General features: G+C 35.6%; 1 protein-coding gene across 2 annotated transcripts in view; it reads left to right on the forward strand.

Annotated features, from left to right (window-relative positions):
- CHIC2 (cysteine rich hydrophobic domain 2) overlaps positions 1-25,201 on the forward strand; it is a 38,308-nt gene that overhangs the window by 717 nt on the left and 12,390 nt on the right. Inside the window, exons 2-3 of one of the 2 annotated variants that reach the window (XM_002745837.7) lie at positions 12,589-12,643; positions 12,784-12,939. In XM_002745837.7, coding sequence (XP_002745883.1) covers positions 12,589-12,643; positions 12,784-12,939 — 211 coding nt within the window. The remainder of the gene's footprint in view (positions 1-12,588; positions 12,644-12,783; positions 12,940-25,201) is intronic. The other variant, XM_008993345.4, reaches the window with a different exon arrangement.

Here is a 25,201-nt window from a genome sequence, read left to right on the forward strand (position 1 = left end):
TCCCAGTAGGCATGGGTTTTCATTAGGGTCTGCCCTGCAGGCCACCCTTCAGCTAGCTTCAGGGTGGAAGTACGGGTATTGACAGGGAGCCTCCTTGTTTTCTCGCCCAGTTTTCCTGTGGTTCTCTGTGCCTTTGCACCCGGTGACATGGCTCACAGGCCAGATCTGGGCCGTGTGAGACCCCAGTGACAATTGGCAACGAGGCTCCTGTCGTGTCTATTTCACACATACTCACAGGTCTTCCAGTTCTTCTTCCACAGAGTTAATTTCCGCAGAACTAACGCAAGTTCTTGTAATTGTACGTGATAAAAATATATAGTTGAATACAAATTTAAGATATGCAGAAAGAAGTATGTTTTCGACAAATTAAAAAAAAAATCTACGTGAGGGACATACACTCTGCTCAGGTTACTGAGGGAAAATTGTAGTCCCAAAGTTCCTCCTTGGGGCATGAACTTGGAGCTTCTTAATGTGTTAAGAGTCCCTGTAAGTCCCACTAGTAACATTAAAAGTCTAGTATTAAACCATAAGGAAGGAGAGCTTTCGGAAAGGCCGTGACAAATAAAGGAATGTGAAGACTTGAACCAAATAATGAGCTGTCCGGAAGTAGGAAGTTTTGTAATGTTTCTCTGTGAAGTCCACAGTTTTGTACCACCTGATATATTGATACTCTCTCATTTTAGATCTCTTGTTCAAGTCATAGATCAAACTTCCATACTTGTCAGATATCTCTGTACTTCTTCCCCTTTTCAGTAAAACAAAAGGGCCAGCAAGTTGCAGAATGTCTGGAACAGTCTTCTTTATATTTTGGCGAACAGTGAGTGGGATGTGCTGTGAATAACTTAGGGAAACAGTAAGACTTCTCATATAAGTTTGTCAGCAAAATAATTGCATTTCTTACATGATATGACCAGTCATATTGTCGTTTGGGTATACTTATGTAATGCTTTGATTTCTTTGGCACCTGTTAGTTTATATTCAGGTGACTTAACAGGGCACTGCATAATTGCTGTCATAGCACCATGACAGGACAGTGGAATTTATCACCACCATGACTCTTTCTAAGTGTTCTATCATTACCAGCTTGAGAAATATAACCAAATATCATGAATATTAAACTTTTAACATATATCACAGAACTCATAACCTACCATTTGCTTTTATTTTGACTTTTAGGATGTTTTTGCATTGTTTTAAGCCTAAGGAGTATGTAGATGCTTAAAGAAATTATTTCCAAACTTTGTCATGCCATCTTTCCTTCCCACTACATTCCTCATGTCAAAGAAAAGCTAGCAGAATTTTGTCGTTTAAAAAGGCGGTACTGTAGTTGTATTGTTTCCTCTGTTAAGGAGAAGAAAAGCACTTTGTTGGGTAAGTGGAAAATGTAATAGTGGGCAAAGTACTCAGAACCAAATAGGTAATCAGTAAACTTGACTGTAGTTGGCTACTTGGAGAGGCTGATAGGATAGAAAAGAATTATTAGTGGTTTTCAAATTTAGCTGTTCCTTAGAATCCTGAGTGGCTTTAAAAAAGACCCTTGCCTTTGCTCCACCCCAGGCCTGTTGAAGGCCAAGCACTAAATGAGGGTCCTAGACATGGATAATTAAAATAATAAGTAAATAAATAATAGAATCTCACAGGTAAGTCTAATGTGTAGCCAAAGTTGAAAACTATTCCAGGTTATAGGGAGGGATTATCTGCTGTCAGTAAACAGTATGCCTTTCTACCTTGGGAGTTAAATCTCTGATCTTCTCAACAACTTCCTTCTCCTCCCATTTATCTTGGTTCTAGGTCATGGGTTAAAATCTATCTCAGCCACTTCCTGGGTAAATTATTTATTTATGGCCTTTAGTTGAGACGGGGATAGTTAGAGTCCATACCTTTTAAGATTATTAAGGATTAAATGAGATAGTAGTACATGAAAAAAATTTATTGCAGTGTGTGGTACTATGTTCACTAGATACTAGCTTTTATTATTATCCTCCTCAGGTACAGTTTTCCACTTTGAGAAACAGGTATAAAACAGTACTAAGAAATTAGAACTGCCATTGTCAAACATAACAGTGATTGACTTTAGTTTTACTTTTCTATTTCTAAGCAATGTGTATGTGCTTAAATTACTGTGTTTGAAGTATTTTGATGGCAATGAGGATCTTTCTGCCTTGAAAACTTAAGCCTGTTTTGTGGTTCTATAGATAGGTAATGATACACAACTTTTTTTTTTTTTTTTAACATGGCTCTGTCGTACGTAATTCCTAGGTACAGTAGCACACTATGCCAGTGGGTAGTCCAGTTAGCACCTATAAAGTTTTTTAGAATTGGTGCATATGTGTTACTGTAACTGTTGAGCACATTCAGTTTTTCTTGCTTTAAATATAAATGGGAAGAGCTATTAGAACAGTTGTAGTAAGACTGGCTAAATTTATCACTGCCCCTATCACCCCCTTCCCCACCCCACCTTTCTTTTTTTTTTTTAACTAAGGTGCTGATCAGAGCAGTCTTCCCTTACCAGTTTGAAAGTAACTGACCATATAAACGGAATCATCTGTAATCTAGATCAATCTGGAAGGATATAGATCAATCCATGTTTTTCACAGATGTACCTTTTGAGTAGGTCTTTACAGTTGACTATTTCTACTTTTTTTTTCTACTTTAATATATTACAGTATTACTGTTTACTTTAGAAACTATTGTATTCTCACATGACATGATTGGCATGTCATTGTGGTGATGTGAAAGAGTAAGTTACCTTCCATTCTCTAGGTTAGTCTTTAAGCATAATCAGATTTTTGTGACATAGGATGAAAAATGTCTAATTTGCCTAAAGTCTGCTTTAAAGTGGCTTTTAATACTAATATTTTCTTTTTTTAAAATACAAATGTTTTCATCTTGACTCCAAATCAGTCTTATTTTTTATACTTCTCTTGTGATTGGTATTCTTTTTTGACATTCTTGTGTTTAAGTATACTATTTCCCTTCATTGTTAGATTTCTGTGTAGCAATATGGAGAAATCTTGTGCAGAAGCATATTTTGAGGAAAATTGTATTGGAAGGAAGGAAGATAAATGATAAATTCCTATAATTGCATAATATTTAGGTACATGTAACCTAAAAGGCTGATACTCACGATTCAATTAAAAGTAGATTTCCTTCTTGTTTTTGTGATGACTTCTCAAATATATAAATGATGAGGAAAAAAGTAACTATTAGGTAGTTTTGACCAGATTGGTTAATATTTTAAAATAATAGAGTTCTTTATGCTTCAAAATATATTGATCATTATTGAAGTCTTTCATTTTTCACAATGATAACTTTAAAGGATGTGTCAGTCTAAAAGGTAGAATTTAAAAGTAGTTTTAGGCCAATATTTCCTAGGTAATCTGTCATTATAGCAGACATTATTTACTCCCATCTCCTTTTCCTACCCTTTCTATATCAGAATCAAACTTGAGGCTTTGCTAGAGAATGTATAAACTTTGATTTTTAATTCAAGCCCTGTCATAGAGCCAAGTTATTTTGCTGAGATTTGTTTCTAATGTTATTCTCTTGTAAGTTCACTAAGTTTTACCGTGTCTTCGTGTACTCCCTTCTGAGGTATAATCTTAGCATCTCCACAAATAATTCCTTATCCTTCAATACCATTTTTTTGTCAATGGCTGTTGGAAACCACTCTTTGCTTGTTTCATTCCAGGTATGTTATGGAAAATTTAAAATTTAGAAATCTGACTTGAAAACGTTTGGGATACAGTATGATTTTTGAATAAGAGACATCACAAGAATACCTTAGTGTTTATAGACATATCAAATGGTAGAGTTAATAAAAAAATTGTCTTGAAATGTGTCAGTATTTTAGGACTGCTACTAGATGCTGTGATTAGCAATAAGAGACCTGAACATGATTTGCCAGAAATTGCAGAAACATTTCAATAAAACAATTTTGTTAAACTTCATAATTCCTACATCTTTCTCCCATCCAGCATAATATTTAAGACATATTCTATTTCTAAAGATTAAGCTTTCTGTTTTGGAATTTTTGAAGATCTTATTGATGTATCTTCACAGGCTATAAAGTTCTGAGGGCAGAGTTTGTGTTTATTGATCTTTCTCTACTACTTAATACAGTGTCTAGAATATTATAGTTCCTATGATATTTTATAAGTGAATGAAGTAATTGTATACATCTTTGGATTTTGTCAGAATTGCCAAAGGAATCACTGTTTACTTCTCTTTCTGCACCTCCTAACAAAGGCAAATAATCGTCTATAATAAATGGCTCCTCTGTTTTTAAAAATGAAATTTGGTAATTGTGAGGAAATTATCAAATTAAGGTAGTTTTTTTTTTTTTTTTTTTTTTTTTTTTTTTATGTGTGTGTGTGTTTTTCTTCAGAGATTTTTGTTTTCTTTTTTTAGAGACAGAGTCTTGCCTTATCACCCAAGCTGGTTGGCAGTGGCCTTGACCTCCTGCCTCTAGTGATCCTCCTTTTTCAGTCTCCCAAGTAGTTAGAACTACAGGTAAATTGCTATGCCTGGATAATTTTTGTTTGTTTGTTTGTTTTTTATAGAGATGGGACTTCACTGTTGCTCAGGCTGGTTTTGAACTCCTGGCTTCAAGTGATCCTCCTGCCTCAGCCTCCACAAATGTTGGGATTGTAATATGAGCCATCATGCGTGTCCTCCTAAGAGATTTTTTTTTTCTTTTCTTTTTTTTTTTTTTTTGCAGGGTTAATTCACTGTATTTTTCTTGTATAAAAACCCTATGCTGTAGCCACAGCTGAGTCCTCTGCATGGAGATTCTGGTGTGGGTCTTGACGAGGTGGTCAATGAATTCCTGATAGGGAGACTTGGTAATACAGTCTCCTTCCAGAGACTGGGTGTCAGGTAGCTGTAAGTCTTAGAGATAGCATCAAAGGTGACCTTGGCGAAGTTGCCCAGGGTGGCAGTGCAGCCCCTGGCTGAGGTGTGGCAGTCATTGATACCAGCCATCATGAGCAGCTTCTTGGGCACAGGTACTGAGACGATGCTAGTGCCCCTGGGTGTGGGGATGAGGCATACCAGCACAGAGCCACAGAGGCCTGTCACTTTGCAAGGGACGGTGTGGGGCTTGCCGATCTTGTTCCCCAGTAGCCTCAGCGCACGGCACAGTGGAGAGCTTGGCCAAGATGATGGCCCCACGGATGGCAGTGTCCACCTCCTTGGAACACTTAACACCCAGTCCAACATGGCCATTGTAGTCCCCAATAGCAACAAACGCCTTGAACCTGGTGGGCTGGCCAGCACAGGTCTGCTTCTGTACCGGCATAATCTTCAAAACCTCATCCTTAAGAGAGGCCCCTAGGAAAAATTCAGTGATCTCAGATTCCTTGATGGGCAGAGGGAAGAGATAGGTCTCCTCCAGAGACTTGATCTTCATGTCCTTGACCAAGCGGCCTAACTTAGTGACAGGCATCCAATCCTTATCCTCGGCCTTGCCTCCATGAGCTCCACAGCCTCGTCCCGGCCCATCCACGGTGGTGACCCCGGCCCGGATGCCACTGCTGAAACCTCCGCGGAAGCCACTGCAGTTCCCCATCCCAGGGCCCCCAGGGCCTCCGCCCCCCACCCACCCCCCTGCAGCGGCGTCATTAGCCAATTAGTGTTTTATTGGAGAAGAGGCAAGATTTTTCTTATACCATATGGTTTGAGAGAAAATCAATTTGATTATAGATTTGGACATATCTTTGGTAATATGAAGAAAAAATGCAATGCATTCTAATTGGACCAACTACTAAAACTTCTTAATGCATAGATTTTCTTGAAGAAATTGGAAATCTGATAATTAACTGAGGTTTCAAAGTTTTTACTGTATTCGAATTTGAGAATTTATATGAAATTTTGGTCCAAAGAGTTCAGTGTTGGATTTTTTGCCTACCAAAGGATATGAAATTGGTACTTAAAATTTTATGTGACTGGTTAAGTGGAAAAGAGGGATTAAATGGTGAAAAGTAAATTATATGTAATTATGATGATGCTAAATAGTCAAATACTATTCTAAATAATTTAAATAATAAAGAATAATAGTATTAATTTGAGATCTACTCTTGAATTCCAGCTGGAGTTTATACTTTTAACAGGTCAGAGGCTCAGGATATTAGACCAGCTGTATATTTAGAAAGAAATCTTCCAAATCTCTGTAATAGCTATTTCTGGCTTAAGTTTCTAATCTGCTATAAAGCTATTTGAGATTTTATTCTTAATAAAAATTTTTTTAAATATAACATGTAGCGGCAGATGCTCTTGAGTATCCTTCTAGTGTCTTCTGTGTAGATAGTGTGTGTGTGTGTGTGTGTGTGTATGTGTGTGTAACTTTTGACCCAACCAGAATCTTGAGTCTGGAAGGGAAGAGTCTAGGGATTTTTATTTTTGTTAAGAGTGTTAATGTGATTCTGTCAGACATATTTGGAAAGTAATGGGTGGAAAAAGAGTGGTCTTCAATGTCAGGCAAATTGGTTTCAATTCTCAGTCACTTCCTAACTGTAACCATAAGCAAATTAACCTTTCCGAACTTCAGTTTTTTCATCTGCAAAAGAAGGATAATATCCACCTTAGAGTGGATTTTGTGAGAGTCAGAATTTATCTAATGACCTAGATCCATAATGGGCATTCAACAAATTATTACTTATCACATATTTTGATGTTTAACTCTGTATGCATGTTTTTTGGTTAATCTTTACCATTTTGTGGGAAATCAGTCTAAAACGTGATGTATGCTTTTCTGCTTTAAAACAAGATTCTGAGCATAGATCAGGATTATCTAATTGACTAGAGGAATCATTTAATCAAAAGCGGCTATCAGGTTGATACACAGTGATGTCTTAGTGGCCTTGAGAAATGTTGGAGTTTGAGAACCTTCTTTAAATGACACTTTCTTTTAAATTCCATGTATGGGCTATTGCTTTTGGTTTACATTCTTCTCTCTTTGTAATTGATCAGCTGTACTTGGAAATAAAACAACCAACCTTATTAGAACTATATATAAAGTAAGAGAATTTTATTCTGATTGATGAATGTAGATGCTTGGGTTTTACTATTTGGGTTTTACAATATTTATTTTGTTTTCTCAGAGTATTTTTTGTTTAATCTTTGATTATCAGCTGTCCTTATTGAGGTTTCCTGGTAAGTAATTTAATGACTATTTGTTAAATGCCTATTTTTCTGCCAGATATTGCACAAGGCTCTGGGTATATAATTAAACCCAAAATGATACACACACAGTTTCTGCCCTCATGGAGTTTACAGCTAATAGACAAACTTTATCTGATAAAATTGCAGTGAAGAAAATGGATGAGGTCCTGTGATTGAAAATAATGTGGTTAGGGAGAACCTCTCTGAGGAAGCTAACATTTAGGAAGGATGAGAGTCTTGTCAAGAGCCCCTGGATCTGGAGAACAGCAGGTTCCAAGACTCCAAGCCAAAACAAGCTTGACTTGCCTGAGGAACTGAAAGGATACCTCTGTATTAAGGCTAGAATATAGTGAACAAAGGGGATAGTGTCTTGAAATGAGGTTGGAGAGTTCAGTAGGGGCCAGGAAGGATTGTAAAGGGATTAGGATGAAATTTAGAAGGTTATTAAAGCAGCCTCCATAAGACACGATAGTGGCCCCAGCTAAGGTGTTGATCTCTAGATTAAAGGAGTTATTACAATTCTGGGTATAAACCATCAAATTTCACCACTTTTCCTCTGAGATATGGAAATACATAGCAATGGCCACTTTTGCTATCTGATTCCTCAGTTGTGCGTGTATGGTTTCTTTTTTAATTTTAGCTTTGTGTAGGCTGAGGTTAAATAACTGGCTGCCTTTACTGTTCACTGGGAATGATTTTGATGGCATTCCTGCACTTTCTGTTCTGCTGCTGGGGCAGCTAGTATGCCAAGAGAATAGCATGTGCCAGAAGCAGAGAGAGTCTTTCCCACCAGATCATAGATTTTGAAGTGGGAACCCTGGTAAAAGTTTTATCCTTTAGCTTTAAGGTGTATGGTATGTGATAGCCCTCATTACATGATTCATTAGATTTGAGAAAAAATTGTGTTTTTTAAATCTTACATTTAAAACTCAGTTGCATCCACAGGAGCTGAAATGTTCTCACAATGTCCCTGAATAATAATTTCTTCTTCTTCTTTTTTTTTTTTATTTGAGATGGAGTTTCGCTCTATGTTGCCCAGGCTAAAGTGCAATGGCATGATCTCAGCTCACTGCAACCTCCCCTTCCTGGGTTCAAGCAATTCTCCTGCCTCAGCCTTCTGAGTAGCTGGGATTACAGGCATGCACCACCAGGCTGAATTTAGGAAATAAGTGCTCATCTGCATAACCTATGTGTTTAGTTTGAAATTTCTAGTTCATATGCTCATAGGTCTTGTCATATCTGTAGGAAGATAAAAATTCTCTGTACCTATAGATTTGTACAGATTGAATGTCTCAGAATCCAAAATATCCAAAACTAAATTCATAATCTACCCCTCAAATTAGTTTCAGCTGTACCCTTCCATTACTAGTTGGTGGAAGATCAAGGACTCTGTTTGTTTAGATGAAAATCTTTTTGATATGTTCTTGATTTTCCTCTGTCTTTCACTGCATCCATTCTGTCTTGACATCTTGGCTCTGTCTTCAAAGTCTAGCCCTATTGTGCCACTCCATGGCTGGAGTGAGTTGCCAGTCTCCTTTCTGCCTTACACTGAATATATTTTTCTTAAGCCAGGCATAGTGGCATGTGCCTATAATCCCACCTACATGGGAGGTTGAGGTGGAAAGATCACTTGAGCCCAGGAGTTTGAGACTACCCTGGGCAACATAGCAAGAATCCATCTACATTACTAAAAGTGTATGTATTTTTTCTTCCCTTTGCATCTCTTTTTACAGTCATCTTGATACATATGCCATAGTGATCTTTTAAAACGTAAGTCAGATCAAGTCTCTTCTCTGTATCAGGCCCTTCAAAGATTCCCCATCTCCTTCAGAGTCCTTTTAATATTCTACAAGACCTTCCCTGATCTGGCCCATCATTACTTGTTTGCTGATCTCAGTTTCTGCTTACTATTGGCTTCAGTTTATTTTGACTTCCAATTATCGATGGCTTTACTACATGTTGACTTCAGTTTAAGCCCTCTCACTGTCTGTCAGCTCTTCATGTTACCATCTATTTGTCTTATGTTCAGATACCTCAAGAGAGAGCTGATTAAATTAATGTTATCTAAGTTAGGCAGGACTGTTGGGCCTTGCCATTCCATGTGCTGCTAACCAGCCCAGGGATTAGCTGTTCTTAAAGCAGATGCCCACTTGTGATCTAATTAGCCAGAGTATAGGGACTTCCTAGTTAGGCATGCAGAGTAACAGGCTACTTTCTCTAGTATACATGGTTTTGACCTGTGTAGTATCTTTTCACATTGTTGTATTATAATTAATTTAATTGTAAGATATTTCCGTTTAAAAAATTTTACTGTTAAAAATATCACTGTGACTCAGAAGAAAAGAAATACTGAACATATATTTTTGGTTGGGAGCGAAACAAGTTGAAGCAGCAGATTCTTACATTTCTGCATTTATAAGGCAAAATTCATTATGAGTTCAAAACATGTCTTAATTTAAAATGATATTATTTTTTTTATTTTTTAAGACGAGGTTTCACCATGTTGGTCAGCCTGGTCTTGAACTCCTGACCTCAGGTGATCCGCCTGCCTTGGCCACCAAAGTGCTTGGATTACAGGCATGAGCCACCATACCCAGCCTGTAGGCTATGTTTAAGGAGCCTGAAGCAGGTAGAAATACAATGGATTGCAGAGGAGACTGGAGGGGATGCAACCAGAAGTAAATGGTTAGTTTGGGAAAGTTTTTCTCCATTGAGAGATGGTAAAAATACTGAAGATGTATAAGTAAATCCAAAAATAAAAGGAAGGGAAGGTAAAGCAATTTGTATTCAATGATATTTTTTTTCTCTGGGAGTTGATGACTGTGGTTATCTGCAAAAAATGTGAGGATAAAGTCGAACAACTAAAGACAGGGGCAACAACTATGGAGCATGGAAAAGGGAACTTATTGTGGATGACTAAAGATTGCTATAATACTCACTGAGGTTAGAAATAAGATATATATGTTGTGTGTGTGTGTGTGTGTGTATTTATTTATTTATTATTATGATGCATTTATAAATGCATCTGACAAAGGGCTGATATCCAGAATTTACAAAGAACTAAAACAGATTTACAAGAAAAAAACAAGCCCATTCAAAAGTGGGCAAAGGATATGAACAGACACTTTACAAAAGAAGACATACATCCTGGGTAATTTTAGGAGATCAAAAATAAATGAATGAATGACCCAAACCTTACCCTCCAAGAAGCTTTAATTTTATACAGGTGGTAACATAATCTTATTTTGGTTCATTAGTTGCAACTAAGATATGATTTTTTTAATACAGTAGTTAAGAAATAAGATATATATGTTATGTGTGTGTATATATATATATATATTTATTATGATGATGCATTTATAAATGTGATTTTTCTCCAGTAGCTCCAGGCAGTGTGAAGAAAGTAAACAATTCAATTGAACCTGGGTTCTCAAGGGACACTGTAGACATGATTAAAGGTGTTTGTTGGAGTATGGTCAAAATGATTGACTACGTAGTTGTGGCAAATAAGAAAGGAAAGGGAGTCATAGGGAGCTATGGAGGGGTGGGAAGCAGTAAATTACAACCAGAAGCCAAAAAACAAATTTAGTAAGGATGGGAGAAATGAAATGATTGACGGCAATAGTAAAAGGAGAATTTTACAGTTCAGAATTTCAGAGGTAATGCAGTCCCAAGTGATAACAGTATCCAGAATATATCACAGTGAGTAGATTGCTGAATTACATAGAGGTGAAGAAGGTAAAGTTCTTTAGAGTAGATAAGGTCAGGAGTGAACTATAGTTGAGGATTTCTTAAAAATAAGTGGCATTTCAACAGGGTTTGTGGTTAAAGTGACAATATATACAAGTATATGGTGCTTAACTGTGGGGGCTATTCTGATAAATGGGTCGTTAGGCAATTTCATCACTGTGCAAACATCACAGAGTGTGTGTATACAAACTTAAATGGTGTAGCCTACTAAACATCTAGGCTATATAGTTATAGCCCATAGCCCTTAGGCTATAAACCTGTGCAGTATGTTACTGTACTGTGTGCTGTAGGCAATTGTAAGACAGGGTAAGTTTTTGTGTATCTAAACATAGAAAAGGTACAGTAAAAATACAGTATTATAGTCTTATGGTACCACTTTCAAGTATGTTCTGATTGAAACCTTGTTATATGGCACATGACTGTATGTATTTAAGGGTTGTTTTTTTTTTTTAAGATAAGGAGGTATCCTGATAGCTGCAAGATCAACAGATTGAGGATTTCAAAGGAAAGTGTTAAAGGAGTTTGGAATGGAAAGGTCTGTCAGGAAAGATAAATCTGAATTTGATGATGATGAGAAAGCAGGATAATAGATGGGAGTGGTTTACACTGAGTTATGGCTATAGACTAGAGGAATGTAGAGGTAGTGAAATGGAAGTATGTGGGATATGAGTAAAACAAGCCTGTTTCAAGATTCCATTTAGATGTAGGTGTAAAGTTGGAGTCCATCATTCAAAACTTTACTGTGTGTATTACATGAACTTTCAAAATTATCTCAGATTATATAAAAGTAAAATCGGTCTCGTATGTGATTGATTTCTTAAGGAAACAAAGGAAGCTGTAAAAGCCACAAAAGCCTACCGAGGTGCTTCATGGACCATGCTCAATAGTTGTGATTTGAATGAATTCTCTTTTCTCCAAGTACTGGTAGACTTCTAATAGATAAAAGCAAAATAGGTTGTTTTTATTATGTATTTTATCTTCTTGTTATATTTACCATTCTTTGAACATAGTTTAAATCTTTTATCAGTTTTAAAGCCATGGAATATTTTAACCAGTAATCAAGAAAAGGTCTTTTAGGTAATAGGAATAGATTTAGGTATAGTACATGTCTACCTTTTCTTTTATACCATCTAATGCACTGACAAATAGGTATTGAACGGAACCTAAAACGGTTCTCTTTTTGATTTTTCTCTCCCTTTTTCCTTATTCTTCCCCTTCCCCACTCTTTTTCCTGCATTTTTCTTTTTCCTCATCTTATTGCTTGTTTAGAACACCTGCTAAAATTCACAGCCATTATTTGTTTCCACCAATAACATTAAAAGCTGGAAAAAAATTGCTATCCCATCCATTAAAATAATATGCTTTGAAGTTACTTTTTAAGATATAAAGGTGATAGCTCAATTAAATGAAACATTTATACTTTTGTTTACATACTCCTGGCTAATTAACATTCAGCCTCTTATTATGTAAAAGTTTCCATTTAACTGCTAAAATAATTGCTTGTTAACATTTCATAAATTGCTTATTACAGTTATTTTATCTCCAACTTTCATTTTATGTCTCAAACTTCCTCTGTATGTTAAAATGCTTTCTATTGACTTGACCTTCAAATTAAATGGTCTACATTTTTGGCAACAATGACATATAATAACATATTCTTTTTATTCTTTAAAATAGATTTGGACTGAGCAACAAATTTGAATCAGAATTCCCTTCTTCGTTAACTGGAAAAGTGAGTGTCTCATTTATGTACTGTTTGTATGCCTCGAAATGAGAGTTTTTTTCTGAAAAAAATAGAAAAATGTATGCTAATCAGTCATGTTTTTTGACATTAATATTTTATTGTTATTATTTCTTAAAATTTTTCTTTAGGTAGCTCCTGAAGAATTTAAAGCCAGCATCAACAGAGTTAACAGTTGTCTTAAGAAGAACCTTCCTGTTAATGTACGTTGGCTACTTTGTGGCTGCCTTTGTTGCTGCTGCACATTAGGTTGCAGTATGTGGCCAGTTATTTGCCTCAGTAAAAGAGTAAGTTGAAATACATATTTTAACTTAAATTTAGAAGTAGACAAGGAAGTCTTGCATTTATTTTTATATTGAATGAATCACACTATCCTGAATACAATATGAAAATAATCTGATCCAGGAGAGGAGTGATTCAGTAAAGTTATATATCCAAGTGCTGTTATTAAATAGCCATCTAAAAATTATATTTATAATTTTAGGAGCAAAGAGTAGAATATGGCAGTATCTCTGTCTGTATATCGATGGTGGTGTAGTATAGTGATCAGGGATGCTGGCTTCAGCTCTACCACTTATCTGTGTGACCTTAGGCATGTTTCCTAACCTCTTTAAACCCTACTTGACACAACAGTAAAATGTTCACCTACTACTTGAATAGGATTGTTGTAAAGGTAAAATGAAAATGTTTGGAAAGCTCTTAACTGAATAGCTCAAAGGAAGTGGTGAATAAATATTAATTAATAGTATTCTTACTAATAGTAAGATAGTACCCATAGAAGAAATAAAATGGTTACAATGGTTCTTTCTAGTTGGTAAGATTATGGGACATTCTTTTCTTCTTTTAACATTTTACAAGTTTTCTGTAATGAGCACAAAGTGATTCTGTAATCAGAAAAAAATAACTTTAAAGACTCATCATTGTGACTGCTTATAATAACAAATTCTGGCCGGGCACAGTGGCTCATGCCTGCAATCGCAGCACTTTGGGAGGCCATGGCAGGCGGATCACTTGAGGTCAGGAGTTCGAGACCAGCCTGGCCAACATGGTAAAACCTCGTCTCTACTAAAATATAAAAAAAATTAGCCTGACGTGGTGGCCGGCACCTGTAATCCGTTACTCAAGAGGCTGAGGTAGGACAATCACTTGAACCTGGAAGGTGGAGGTTGCAGTGATCTGAGATTGCACCATTGCACTCCAGCCTGGGCAACAAGAGTAAAACTCTGTCTCAAAAACAGATAAACAAAAAAATGTTGAAGATATTGGTAGAGATATGACAGATTATTATAGATTGAATGCATATTTTTGTTAAAATTTTTAAAAATTATGTTTATATTTATAAAAATGATATTTTTAAATTAAAAATATATATATATTTTTAAATAAACAGTGACAGGGTTTCACTCTCTTGCCCAGGCTGGTCTCAAACTTCTGGGCTCAATCTGCCCTCCTTGGCCTCTCAGTGCTAGGATTATAGGCGTGAGCCACTGCACTCAGCCAGAAATGATAGTTTGTTAAGTTGAAAATAAATGAATGGTTTTATGTGGCTGGATTTTGACAACCAATAATGGTAGGAAGGATGAGCAAATTCTCTTTGTCTCTTGATTTCTGTTATAAAATAAAAGATATATTCCTACTAAAATTTTTAAAACTGGTACATTCTATTGATAGGAAGGAATTAATGCCTTTGTAGTACAATGACTTTTGTAATATTTACTTTAATATTTCTAATATTTGCTTTTTTCTAAAAATGGTTCTTTTTTTTTTTTTTTTTTCATAGTTTTCACCAGATTACCTTTACACCACAGAACATTTTTTCACTTCTGGTGGTCTCTGAGTCCACTGTTGATTTTGTTACTGTTATAGTTTGGATCCCTTTGTTCCCTTCCACTGTGTGGGCATTTCCATTGTTTCAGTGCCTGCTATATGTCACTTGGTTGGTAATTGCTATCATTTAACCCAAAGAATCATAAGAGTTTTAATATTGTATATACCTTTGAGATCTGGCTTTTTTGTTTGTGCTTGGTTTTGTTTTGATATCCTTTTTAAAAAACTTTTAAATGAGTTAAACTTTACATTCTTATCAACTTGAGATCCTTTTTGAAATGCCTTCATTAAATTCCTTCTTATGTGAGATGTAAGGTTGACTTTTTTAAGCTAGTTTCATCTGTGGTTTCAGAAAGTACATTTCATTTAGCATTTTAGTGTTCAGTCTAAGGTCTCTTCTTTGTATTTTATATGACTAGGTGGAATATTTATTTGCTATATTTAATTTTATATGGACTACTATCCAGGAAGCATAAACAAACATGACTTGCTTTTTAAAAAAGCTGTATGTATCTGTGTCTTGGGTATAAACTATTATATAACCATGGTAAGAGTGACACTTCATGCATGTATGAAGTATATTACAGGTCCTGGAGAAAGAGGTGCTTTGTAAGATGGGGGCAAAATAATTTAGAGCAGGGATTTTTAACTTTTTATTTGCCATAGATCCTTTTGATGGTTTAGGGAAGCCTATGAATACTGTCTTAGCTGCTTTATATGTATTTAAAAATATTTAATATATTCTAAATATATAAAGTAAAATACATGGGATTACAAAAGAAACCAGTTATGTAAAATAGTTATCAAAATACTAGAAAACATCAATATGATTTATAAATATGTTTATTAATGCCTACAAAATAAGATAGAAGCAGATCCATGGTAATAATGATATGATAGGAAGAATCTGTGATTTCTATAAGCGATGAAGGTACAGGTCCTGTTTAGTCTATTACAGTTAATTGCATACATTCATAACCTAAGGAAATGTAATACATTTCAGTTAGTGCTGTTTTGTCTTGCCTTTAAGATCCATCTCCTCATGAGGTCAGGAGATCGAGACCATTCTGGCCAACATGGTGAAACCCCATCTCTACTAAAAATACAAAAATTAGCTGGGTGTGGTGGTACTTGCCTGTAATCCCAGCTACTCGGGAGGCTGAGGTAGAAGAATTGCTTGACCAAGGGGTCAGAGATTGCAGTGAGCTGAGATTGTGCCACTGCACTCTAGCCTGGCGACAGAGCAAGACTCCTTCTCAAAAAAAAAAATCCATGTCCAACCTCGTGCCTTCTTTTTATGACCTGATATTATTCCCAAGACCTTGTTTTTATTTTGTCCTATTATTATTATTATTGAGATGGAGTTTTATTCTTGTTGTCCGGGCTGGAGTGCAATGGTGCCATCTCCACTCACTGCAACTTCTTCCTCCCAGGTTCAAGCAATTCCCACCACACCAGGCTAATTTTTTTTTTTTTTTTGAGATGAAATATCACTCTTGTCTCCCAGACTGGAATGCAATGGTGTGGTCTTGGCTCACCCCAACCTCTGCCTCCTGGGTTCAAGCAGTTCTCCTGCCTCAGCCTTCCAAGTAGCTGGGATTTCAGGTGCCTGCTACTCCTGGCAAATTTTTGTATTTTTAGTAGAGGTGGGGTTTCACCATGTTGGCCATACTGGTCTTGAACTCCTGACCTCAAGTGATCCTCCCACCTTAGCCTCCCAAATTGCTGGGATTACAGGTGTGAGCCACTGCACCCAGCTAATTTTTATATTTTTTGTAGAGATGGGGTTTCACCATGTTAGGCCAAGCTGATCTTGAGCTCCTGACCTCCAGTGATCTGACCGCCTCAGCCTCCCAAAGTGCTGGGATTACAGGCGTGAGCCACTGTGCCCATCCTGTTCTATTTTTTTTCATTGTTTTGTAGACCTTCTAAATTGCCTTTTTTTTCTTTTTAACTACCTTTGCCTATTTTTAAAAATTATTTTTTAATATATAGTAAAATTTTTGTGTACAGTTCTGTGATTTTTGATAAATGTGTAGAGCTATGTAACTCCACCACCACAATCAAGATTCATTACAGTTTTCTGTAAAAAACTTGTGCTGTCCCTCTGTAATTGGACCTTTATCAGCTCTTAAACCTAGACAACCTGTTGTCTATCCCTACAATTTTGTCTTTTCTAGAATATTATATAAATGGAATCAAATAGTATATATAACTTTTTGTGTCTGGCTTCTTTCATGTAGCTTAGTGCATTTGAGATTCATCTATTTTGTTTTATTTATTAATAGTTTATTCTTTTTTATTGTTGAGTAGTATTCCTTTGTATGGACATATCACAGTTTGTTTATACATTCATCAGTTGAAGACATTGAGTTGTTTCCAGTTTTTGAATAAAGCTTGCCGTAAACATTCACATGCATGTTTTTGTGTGAATACAAGTTTTTATTTTTTAGGAAGGGGATTGCTGGGTTATATTGTAAGTGTATGTTTAATTTTATAAAAGATTTCCAAACTGTTTTCCAAAGTTGGTGAACCATTTTGCATTCCAGCCAGCAATGCATGAGAGGTCCAATTGCTTAGCATCCTTGCAGGACTTGGTATGGTTAGTTTTAGAAATTATAGTCATTCTAATAGATACATAGTAGCATCTCATTGTGGTTTTAACTTGTATTACCCTCATGAGTAATGATATTGAGCACCTTTTCATGTGCTTATTTGCCATTTGTACATCTTTGTTAGTGTTCATTGAAATATTTTGCCCATTTAAAAACGGTTATTTCTTGTTGAGTTCTGAGAGTTCTTCGTATAATTCTGAATATAAGTCCCTTGCCAGATATGTACAAATATGTATTTTCAGTCTTTTTGTTCTCTAGCAGTGTCTTGGGCAGAACAGAAGGTTTGCTTTTGACAAATTCATTACTTTAAAAAAAAATAGATTGTGCTTTTAGTGCAGTATCTAAGAATTTGCTTAAACTAAGGTCATGAAAATTTTCTCCTATGATCTCTTTATTTTACTTTTAGGTGTATGGCTCATTTTGACTCAGGTTTTTATGTGGGTGTGAGGTATGGGTCAAACATTTTTTTTTTTTGCGTATGACTTTCTAGGCTTTTCCAGTACCATTTTTTGAAAAGACCATATCCTTTTCCCTTGAATTGCTGTGGTACATGGTCAAAAATCAGTCAACAATATCTGTGTAGGTTCTTTCCACACTCTATTCTGTTCTATTGATCTGTATGCCTCTCTTGATTAAATATCACAATGTCTAGTTTATTGTAGCTTTTTTTTTCTTTTTTAATTAAAAAGGATACATGGGCTTGCTATATTGCCCAGGTAGGTCTCGAACACCTGGGCTCAAGCAGTTCTCCCATCTCGGCCTCCCAGAGTGCTGGAAATTACAGATGTGAGCCACTGCGCCCAGCCTACTGTAGCTTTATATTAAGTCTTGAAATCAGGTAGAGTGAGCCTTTCAAATTTTTTTTTTATTTTTCAAGATTGTTTTGGCTATTCTAATTTCTTTACCTTTCTGTATAAATTTTAGAATTAGCTTGTAAGATGTCTACAGGAAACACTGCTATTTGATTGGAATTACATTCAATTTACAGAAGAATTTGGGGAGAATTGACATCTTAACAATATTAAGTCTTCCAAACCATGAACATGATGTAACTCTGCCTGTATTTAGTTCTTTGACTTTTTTCTTGTTAGAGCTTTGTAGCTTTTTGTGTAGCATATAAATTATGCTCATGTTTTGTTAGCTTTATACATAAGTATTTCTTTGGGTTTAGTGCTTAAATTCATTGTTAGTACATACAATACAATTGATTTCTGTATATTAACATTGTGTCCTACAACTTTGCCAAACTCACTTATTAAATTCCAGGAACTTTTTTGTAGATTCCTGGGGATTTTCTATAGAGATAACTATGTAGCCAGAAAATAATGACAGTTTTATTTCCAATCTTTATATTTTTTCTTTTCCTTCTCTTTTTTCACTGTGTAGGACTTCTAATAAAATGTTGAAGAGGAGTGATAAGAGCGAACTCCTTGCTTTATTCTTGATTTTCTCAGTTGTTTTTCTGTTTTTCACTTCCATTGATTTTTTTGTTTTTATTATTTCTTCTCCTTACTTTGGATATAATTTACTCTTGTTTTTTAGTTTCTTAAGGTAGAAGTCATTGATTTCGCTTTTCTTTTTTCTTATATAAGCATTTAACACTCTTTCCCTCTAAAGCACTGTTTTGACCATATCCTACACATTTTTATATACTATTTTTATTTTCATTTGGTTCAAAGTGTTTGTAATTTTCTCTCCGACTCATAGATTATCAGGAAACTTTTCTATTACTGATTTCTAGTTCTAGCACTCTTAAAGCACATACTTTGTGTGATTTCAGTTCTTTTAAATGTGTTGTTTTATTTTACAGCCTTGAATACAGTATTTTATATTTTACTAGCGTTATTGAAGTGTAAGTGACATACAGTAAACTGCACATATTTAAAGTGTATTACTTAATGAGTTTTGTCACATGTATACACATGCATGCATCAAGATAGTGAACGTGTTCATCATTCCCAAAAACTTCCCTGTGCAAGTGCTAATCTGATTTCTAAGATTAGTTTGCATTTTCTAGAGTTTTATCTAAATGGAATTATACAATATGCATTCCTTTTTGTCTTCTTGTTATATTTTTTATTTATTTTTGAGATGGGGTCTTATTCTGTAACCATGGCATGATCATGGCTCACTACAGCCTTCCCAGACTTTGTAGTCTCCACTCAACCTCCCATATCAGCCTCCCAAGTAGTTGGGGCCACAGGTGTGCATCACCATGCCTGGCTAATATTTGCATTTTTGATGGGGACAGGGATTCGTCTCTCAAACTCCTGAGCTCAAGCAGGCCACCCACCTCAGCCTCCCAAAGTGCTGGGATTACAGGTGTGAGCCTCCATGCCCGGCTACCCCTTTTTTGTCTTCTTTTAATATGATTTTGAGATTCGACCATGCTGATGAATCCATAGTTCATTCCCTTTTATTGCTGAATAATGTTATTTGTGTGGCAATGCCACATTTGTTTATCTCTTTACCTGTTGATGGGACATTTTGCAGTCAGTACCTGTCTTTTCATTCTCCAACAATATCTTTATATACATAAGGCTGCTGTGAATATTCTTGTTCAATTGTTTTTATGGACATGCACTTTTTTTTCTCATGAGTAAAAATTCCTGGGTGGAATGCCTTGGTCATACGTCATGTATATGTTTAGCTTTCTTTTTTTCTTTTTTCTTTTTTTTTTTTGTGGTGGTGGGATAATCCATGGAAATGCATTTAAGGAACTGAGAAACTGCCAAAAATGGAGGCACTATTATTTTATGATCTCACAGTACTGTAGGATAGATTCTCTTTTGCTACATTCTTGTCAACATTTAGTTTAGTGTTTTATAGAGTTTGGGTGTGTGTTGCCTCTAAATCTCATGCTGAAATGTAATCCCCAGTGTTAGAGGGCGGGCCTGGTGGAAGGTGACTGGATCATGGGGGCAGATCCTCCATGGCTTGGTGCTGAGTTCTCTCAAGATCTGGTTGTTTAAAAGTGTATGACACCTCCCCCAACCCCCTTGCTCCTGCCGTGCCATATGAGATGCCTGCTCCCTGTCATCTTCCACCATGATTATAAGCTCCCTGAGCCCATCCCAGAAGTTGAGTAGATGCCAGAGCCATACTTCTTGTATAGCCTGCAGAACCCTGAGACGATTAAACCTCTTCATTATAAATTACCCATTCTCAGATATTTCGTTATAGCAATGCAAGAACAGCCCAACATAGTCTTTTTTTTTTTGAGACGGAGTTTCGTTCTTGTTACCCAGGCTGGAGTGCAATGGCACGATCTCGGCTCACCGCAACCTCCGCCTCCCAGGTTCAAGCAATTCTCCTGCCTCAGCCTCCTGAGTAGCTGGAATTACAGGCATGCGCCACCATGCCCAGCTAATTTTTTGTATTTTTAGTAGAGACGGGATTTCACCATGTTGACCAGGATGGTCTCCATCTCTTGACCTCGTGATCCACCCGCCTTGGCCTCCCAAAGTGCTGGGATTACAAGCATGAAACACTACATCTGGCCATCATTGTAATATTAATATAGGTTTCTTAGTTTTTTTCTTCTCTGAATTTTTTTTTAAAGATAATTGCTATTTAGTTTTTGAAACTGGCTCAGATGCCTCTATTTCTCTCATTTAAAGTATTTTGTATGCATACAAATAAATGGTAATCCAGCTCACTATATTTCTTTTAGTTGAAGTTCTAGTTTACTTACATTTCTTCTGAATTTCTTTACTCTCAACTTCTAGTTATCTAAAAAGCCTGACTTACTCTGGTTAGGGGATATAGTAGGGTTGAGAATCTAAATGGGAGAGGTGAATAGTAAACTTTTCTTTTTAAGTTAGAGTGCAACCTTGTAAGACTTAAAGAAATTCAATGGAAAGTGAACCTGGGGGATCATAAGTAGAAAAATAAGAATATTAGTATATGGGAGGAATATAAAATATCCTTATTCAGTTAGACTGATGGTATTAAAAGTTATCCAAAACTTTCAGAACTGATTTACTCTCTGTTTGGGATTGACCATTTATAATTAGTAACTCTGAGTCATAAAATGAGAAAGGAACTGAACATTTAGATGAAGAATCAGATAAAAAAAACCTATAACGTACAACATATTACAGATATTAAAACAAGGCAGAACAAATTTGAAACTGTATTGAAATTCCAGTGAAGTGGGAATCCCAAAGAATTTCTAGTGAATAAGGAAAGATGAATGAAATGTAGTCTTGTAACTGCTATTATTATTGATTGAAGATATAGAAAACCAATGCTATTTTTTTCTAGAATGCTATCCAGTTTGCTTCATTTTGGTAAATAGAACAAATATTCGTATGGTCAGTAATGGTCTTAATCTTCATTACCCTCTTTTTCTTGACTCTGATATGCTTTTATTACAGAGGTTTTTCAGGAACATTATCTTGTGTAGGGGATGTTTATACTGTTCTAATGTGGAGTGATAGACTTAGCAATATAAAGTACAACTTGGAGAAATTTTTGTCAAGTAAATTTAGAGAAGCAAATGAGTTATGGTTTGTATTTAAATCATAAACATCTTATTCTTACATTCAATAAAAACTTTTACATCATATTGGATGTTAGACTTTTACATCTACTTAAATGTAATTTAAGATAGAAACACTTAGTTTATGATGCCAGTTACTCTATGTGCTAAATTCCTGTTGTTTAACTTGAAAGATTTTGCTATAAAATGTAAAATACGTGTTGATATGCAGCAAAGTAATGGACTGCAAGGAACAAATAAAGAGAAAGATAATTATTGTATACCAGCAATTAGTAAGTCATATTACATACATTCTCTTTTAATTTAATCTTTATAACACCTTATGTGGAAAATATCATGGTAACATCAGAAAGTTATTGAGTGCTTACTTACTATTTGCCAGGGATTGAGTTAATCAATTGACTTCTACTGTATTCTTACAAAATTACAAAAGCAGATATTCAGATTATTTTAAGGATGAGAAAACTGAGGCTCAGAAGTCAAGTAACCTGTTTGAGGTCTCCCAGTTTGTAAAGTTAAGCCAAACTGGAATTCAAATCTTACAGCTCAAAATCTCATGCTTTTCCCACTATTCTAAAGAGATACAAAAATCAAGCAATTTCTTATTATTGAAATTTGACATTATATCTAGCAGCAGGGAGATCGATTTTTAGAGCTTTGGAAAAAATTTAAAAGATTTCATGAGTTAGGAAATTCAGGCCTCTGGGCTGAATTAGGTTATGATTTACCTAATTTGTGTACTTGATTGATAAATGGTAACAATATCCATGCATTGTTATATCAACTTTTGCAGTACTTTAGTTTTTCGGCAGATTTATATTTACAAGTATTTTTTCCTAATATTTAAATAAATTTGTATTCCTTGAAGACACAAAGAGTAAAGGAAAAAAGCTGTAAAGCAAGTAAAGTGGGTATAGGAGAAAAGTATACTTTTTAAGCAGATTTTATACAGAGTTACAGTTGGACAACCAAGAGTTGATATATTGCTTTTGTTTCTGTTTAGCTTTTATAAAAACATATGAAAATCAACATCCTGTCTTTGAAAAGTTATTTATTAGGTTCCCACTCCCTAGCAAATAAGTTTTTATGACTTCTGCTTAAGTTATTTTTCCTCTAGTATTATATCTTTTCTTGAAACTTGTGCGTTTACTTTTAGAGAGATTGAGAATGACATGTAATGAGTTAATGCAGCAAAGGTAGGATGGGAACTCTGAATGAAAGAATTGGGTTTTCTGTATCTAGCCCTAGGCATTTAATCTGGGGTTTCTTGCCCCTACCTCACTCTCCTTCCCTATTATAAGATACAGAATAATAAAATAGGTTTGACCTTTCTGAAATCTTATTTCAGTCCCTTTACAAAAGGGATCTTACATAAAAGATTTCTCATAACTGGAGGAATACATTTACTATTGTTCCATTTTAAAGAATGCTTTGGCCTTGAAACTTAAAAAACGGGTTCTTATATAAATTATTGCCATTATTATGAACACCAGTGGCAATTTGTTTTTAATTGAAATTAAACCGTGTTACTAAGTTTTTGTCATAAAAGAAGATACTCATAAAAGTGTAAATTTTGAGCCTTAAAAATGCAGAGGTAGCACTGGGACTTGAAAGATGTGCTAGCATCCTTAAAATGTGTTTTGTCAACAGCTGGCTGACATTCATTTGTCTCTATTTAGAACATAGTATTGGTGTAGTGGTTTATAGAAAGGTTTGCACCTCTCTTCTGTGACATGAGTTTTTAATGTCAGCTACTGTATTTTTTCAATTCTAGGGTGTCCATTTGCTGTTTTTATAGATTCCACTTCTCTTTTGAAATTCTTTATTTTTTCATCCACCTTTCTATTTTCTTTTCTTGAGCACATTAATCATAGTTTTAGAGTAAGTTCATTATTCAAAGCCGATAGCCTCGTTAGTGGCTTACGTAACTTGCATATCTTAGATAGGTTGTTTGTCTCAGGATAGTATCTGTAAAAAAAATTCTGATTTACAAAAGTTTATTTTTACAAAGACACAAATGGTCTTGAAATTAAGGACAAATATATGTAAAATATAATTGAAATGAAACCATTAAGATTTTAAAGTGAAGGGGAGACGGGTAGATTCAGTGAAGTGACTATATTAGTCAAGAAGAGAAAGGCTTAAAAGTACCCAAGAAAGAGAAGGAAACAGATTAAAATGATACTTGAAAGACAAAAACTGTCAGAATTTGGTGTACTAGGAAATGTACACCAAAAAAAAGGTGAAAGGCAGAGGAGGAGGTGTATAAAGAATTATTATCTCTATTTTCCAGTTTTGTTTAGATGTATATTAGGGCCATTCCCTTATTTGTCTCAGGATATTATTTGTGAAATATCCATAACATATCTCTAAAAAAGTTCTTGAGAAAAATCATTTTCCTATCTTTTCTTTTTTTTTTTTTTTTTGAGACAGAGTCTTCTCACTCTGTCACCTAGGCTGGAGTGCATTGACACAATCTCAGCTCACTGCAACCTCTGCCTCCTGGGTTCAAGTAATTTTCCCACCTCACTCTCCCAAGTACCTGGGGCTACAGGCACATACCACCACGCCTGGCTAATTTTTGTATTTTTAGCAGAGTTTCACCATATTGGCCAGTCTGTTCTCAAACTCCTGACCTCAAGTGATCAGCCCACTTTGACTTCCCAAAGTGCTGGGATTACAGATGTGAGCCAAGGTCCCTGGCCTATAACAATTCTTTTTTTGTGATAATATTATAATAGTTCTGTAGCATGATGAAAATAACAGGAAGTTGAAGGCCGTTTAATCCTGGTTTCAAATCCTACCTCCACCATTTCCTAGTATAGATTTGTGTTTCTTCACCTCTGTAAGCTTTAGTTTTCATATGTAAAAAAAAAAATTAGACGTAATTGTTTCTCCAGTTGTTTGTTATCATCTGTCAGCAGATGATTTTCTTTTACCCCTTTCTTTTCTTTTTAAAACAATTTTTTTTTTTTTTTTTTTTTGAGACAGGGTCTTACTCTGTTGCCCAGGGTGGAATGCAGTGACATGCTCACTGCAACCTTGACCTCCCAGGCTCAAGTGATCCTCCCTCCTCAGCTTCCCAAGTAGCTAGGACCACAGGTGCGCACCATCATGCCTGGCTGATTTTTGTATTTTTTGTAGAGATGGGTTTTCGCCATGTTGCCCAGGATGGTCTTGAACTCCTAGGCTCAAGTGATCTGCCCTTCTTGGCATCCCAAAGTGCTGGGATCACAGGCCTGAGCTACTACACCTGGCCTTTACCCTTTTGCTACCTGTTAGTCCTAAGCACTGATTCTTCTTTTGTAATTACATATATTTCTTAAAATTCCTGATAGCCGTACTTTTTATTTTATTAGCTTAATGAAATTCCTTTGTCTTATGAACGGTTTTTCTAATATTCTGTGGTCAGTTGACACTCTATTTAATTATTTTTATATTTTTTGAATAATTTTCTTTTTTAGCAATAGTGGTGACATATTTGCTGCCCAAGTTCAAGGAGACCCTTCCTGCCCCAACCCAAGCACGTTTTCATTTTACTAGATTATTGAAACCAGAAATACCCTTTGAGACCCAGTAGAAAGACTGCCCAGTGGAAATGGG

This window comes from Callithrix jacchus, chromosome 3, assembly GCF_049354715.1.
Source record: "Callithrix jacchus isolate 240 chromosome 3, calJac240_pri, whole genome shotgun sequence".
Classification (NCBI taxonomy): Eukaryota; Metazoa; Chordata; class Mammalia; order Primates; family Cebidae; genus Callithrix; species Callithrix jacchus.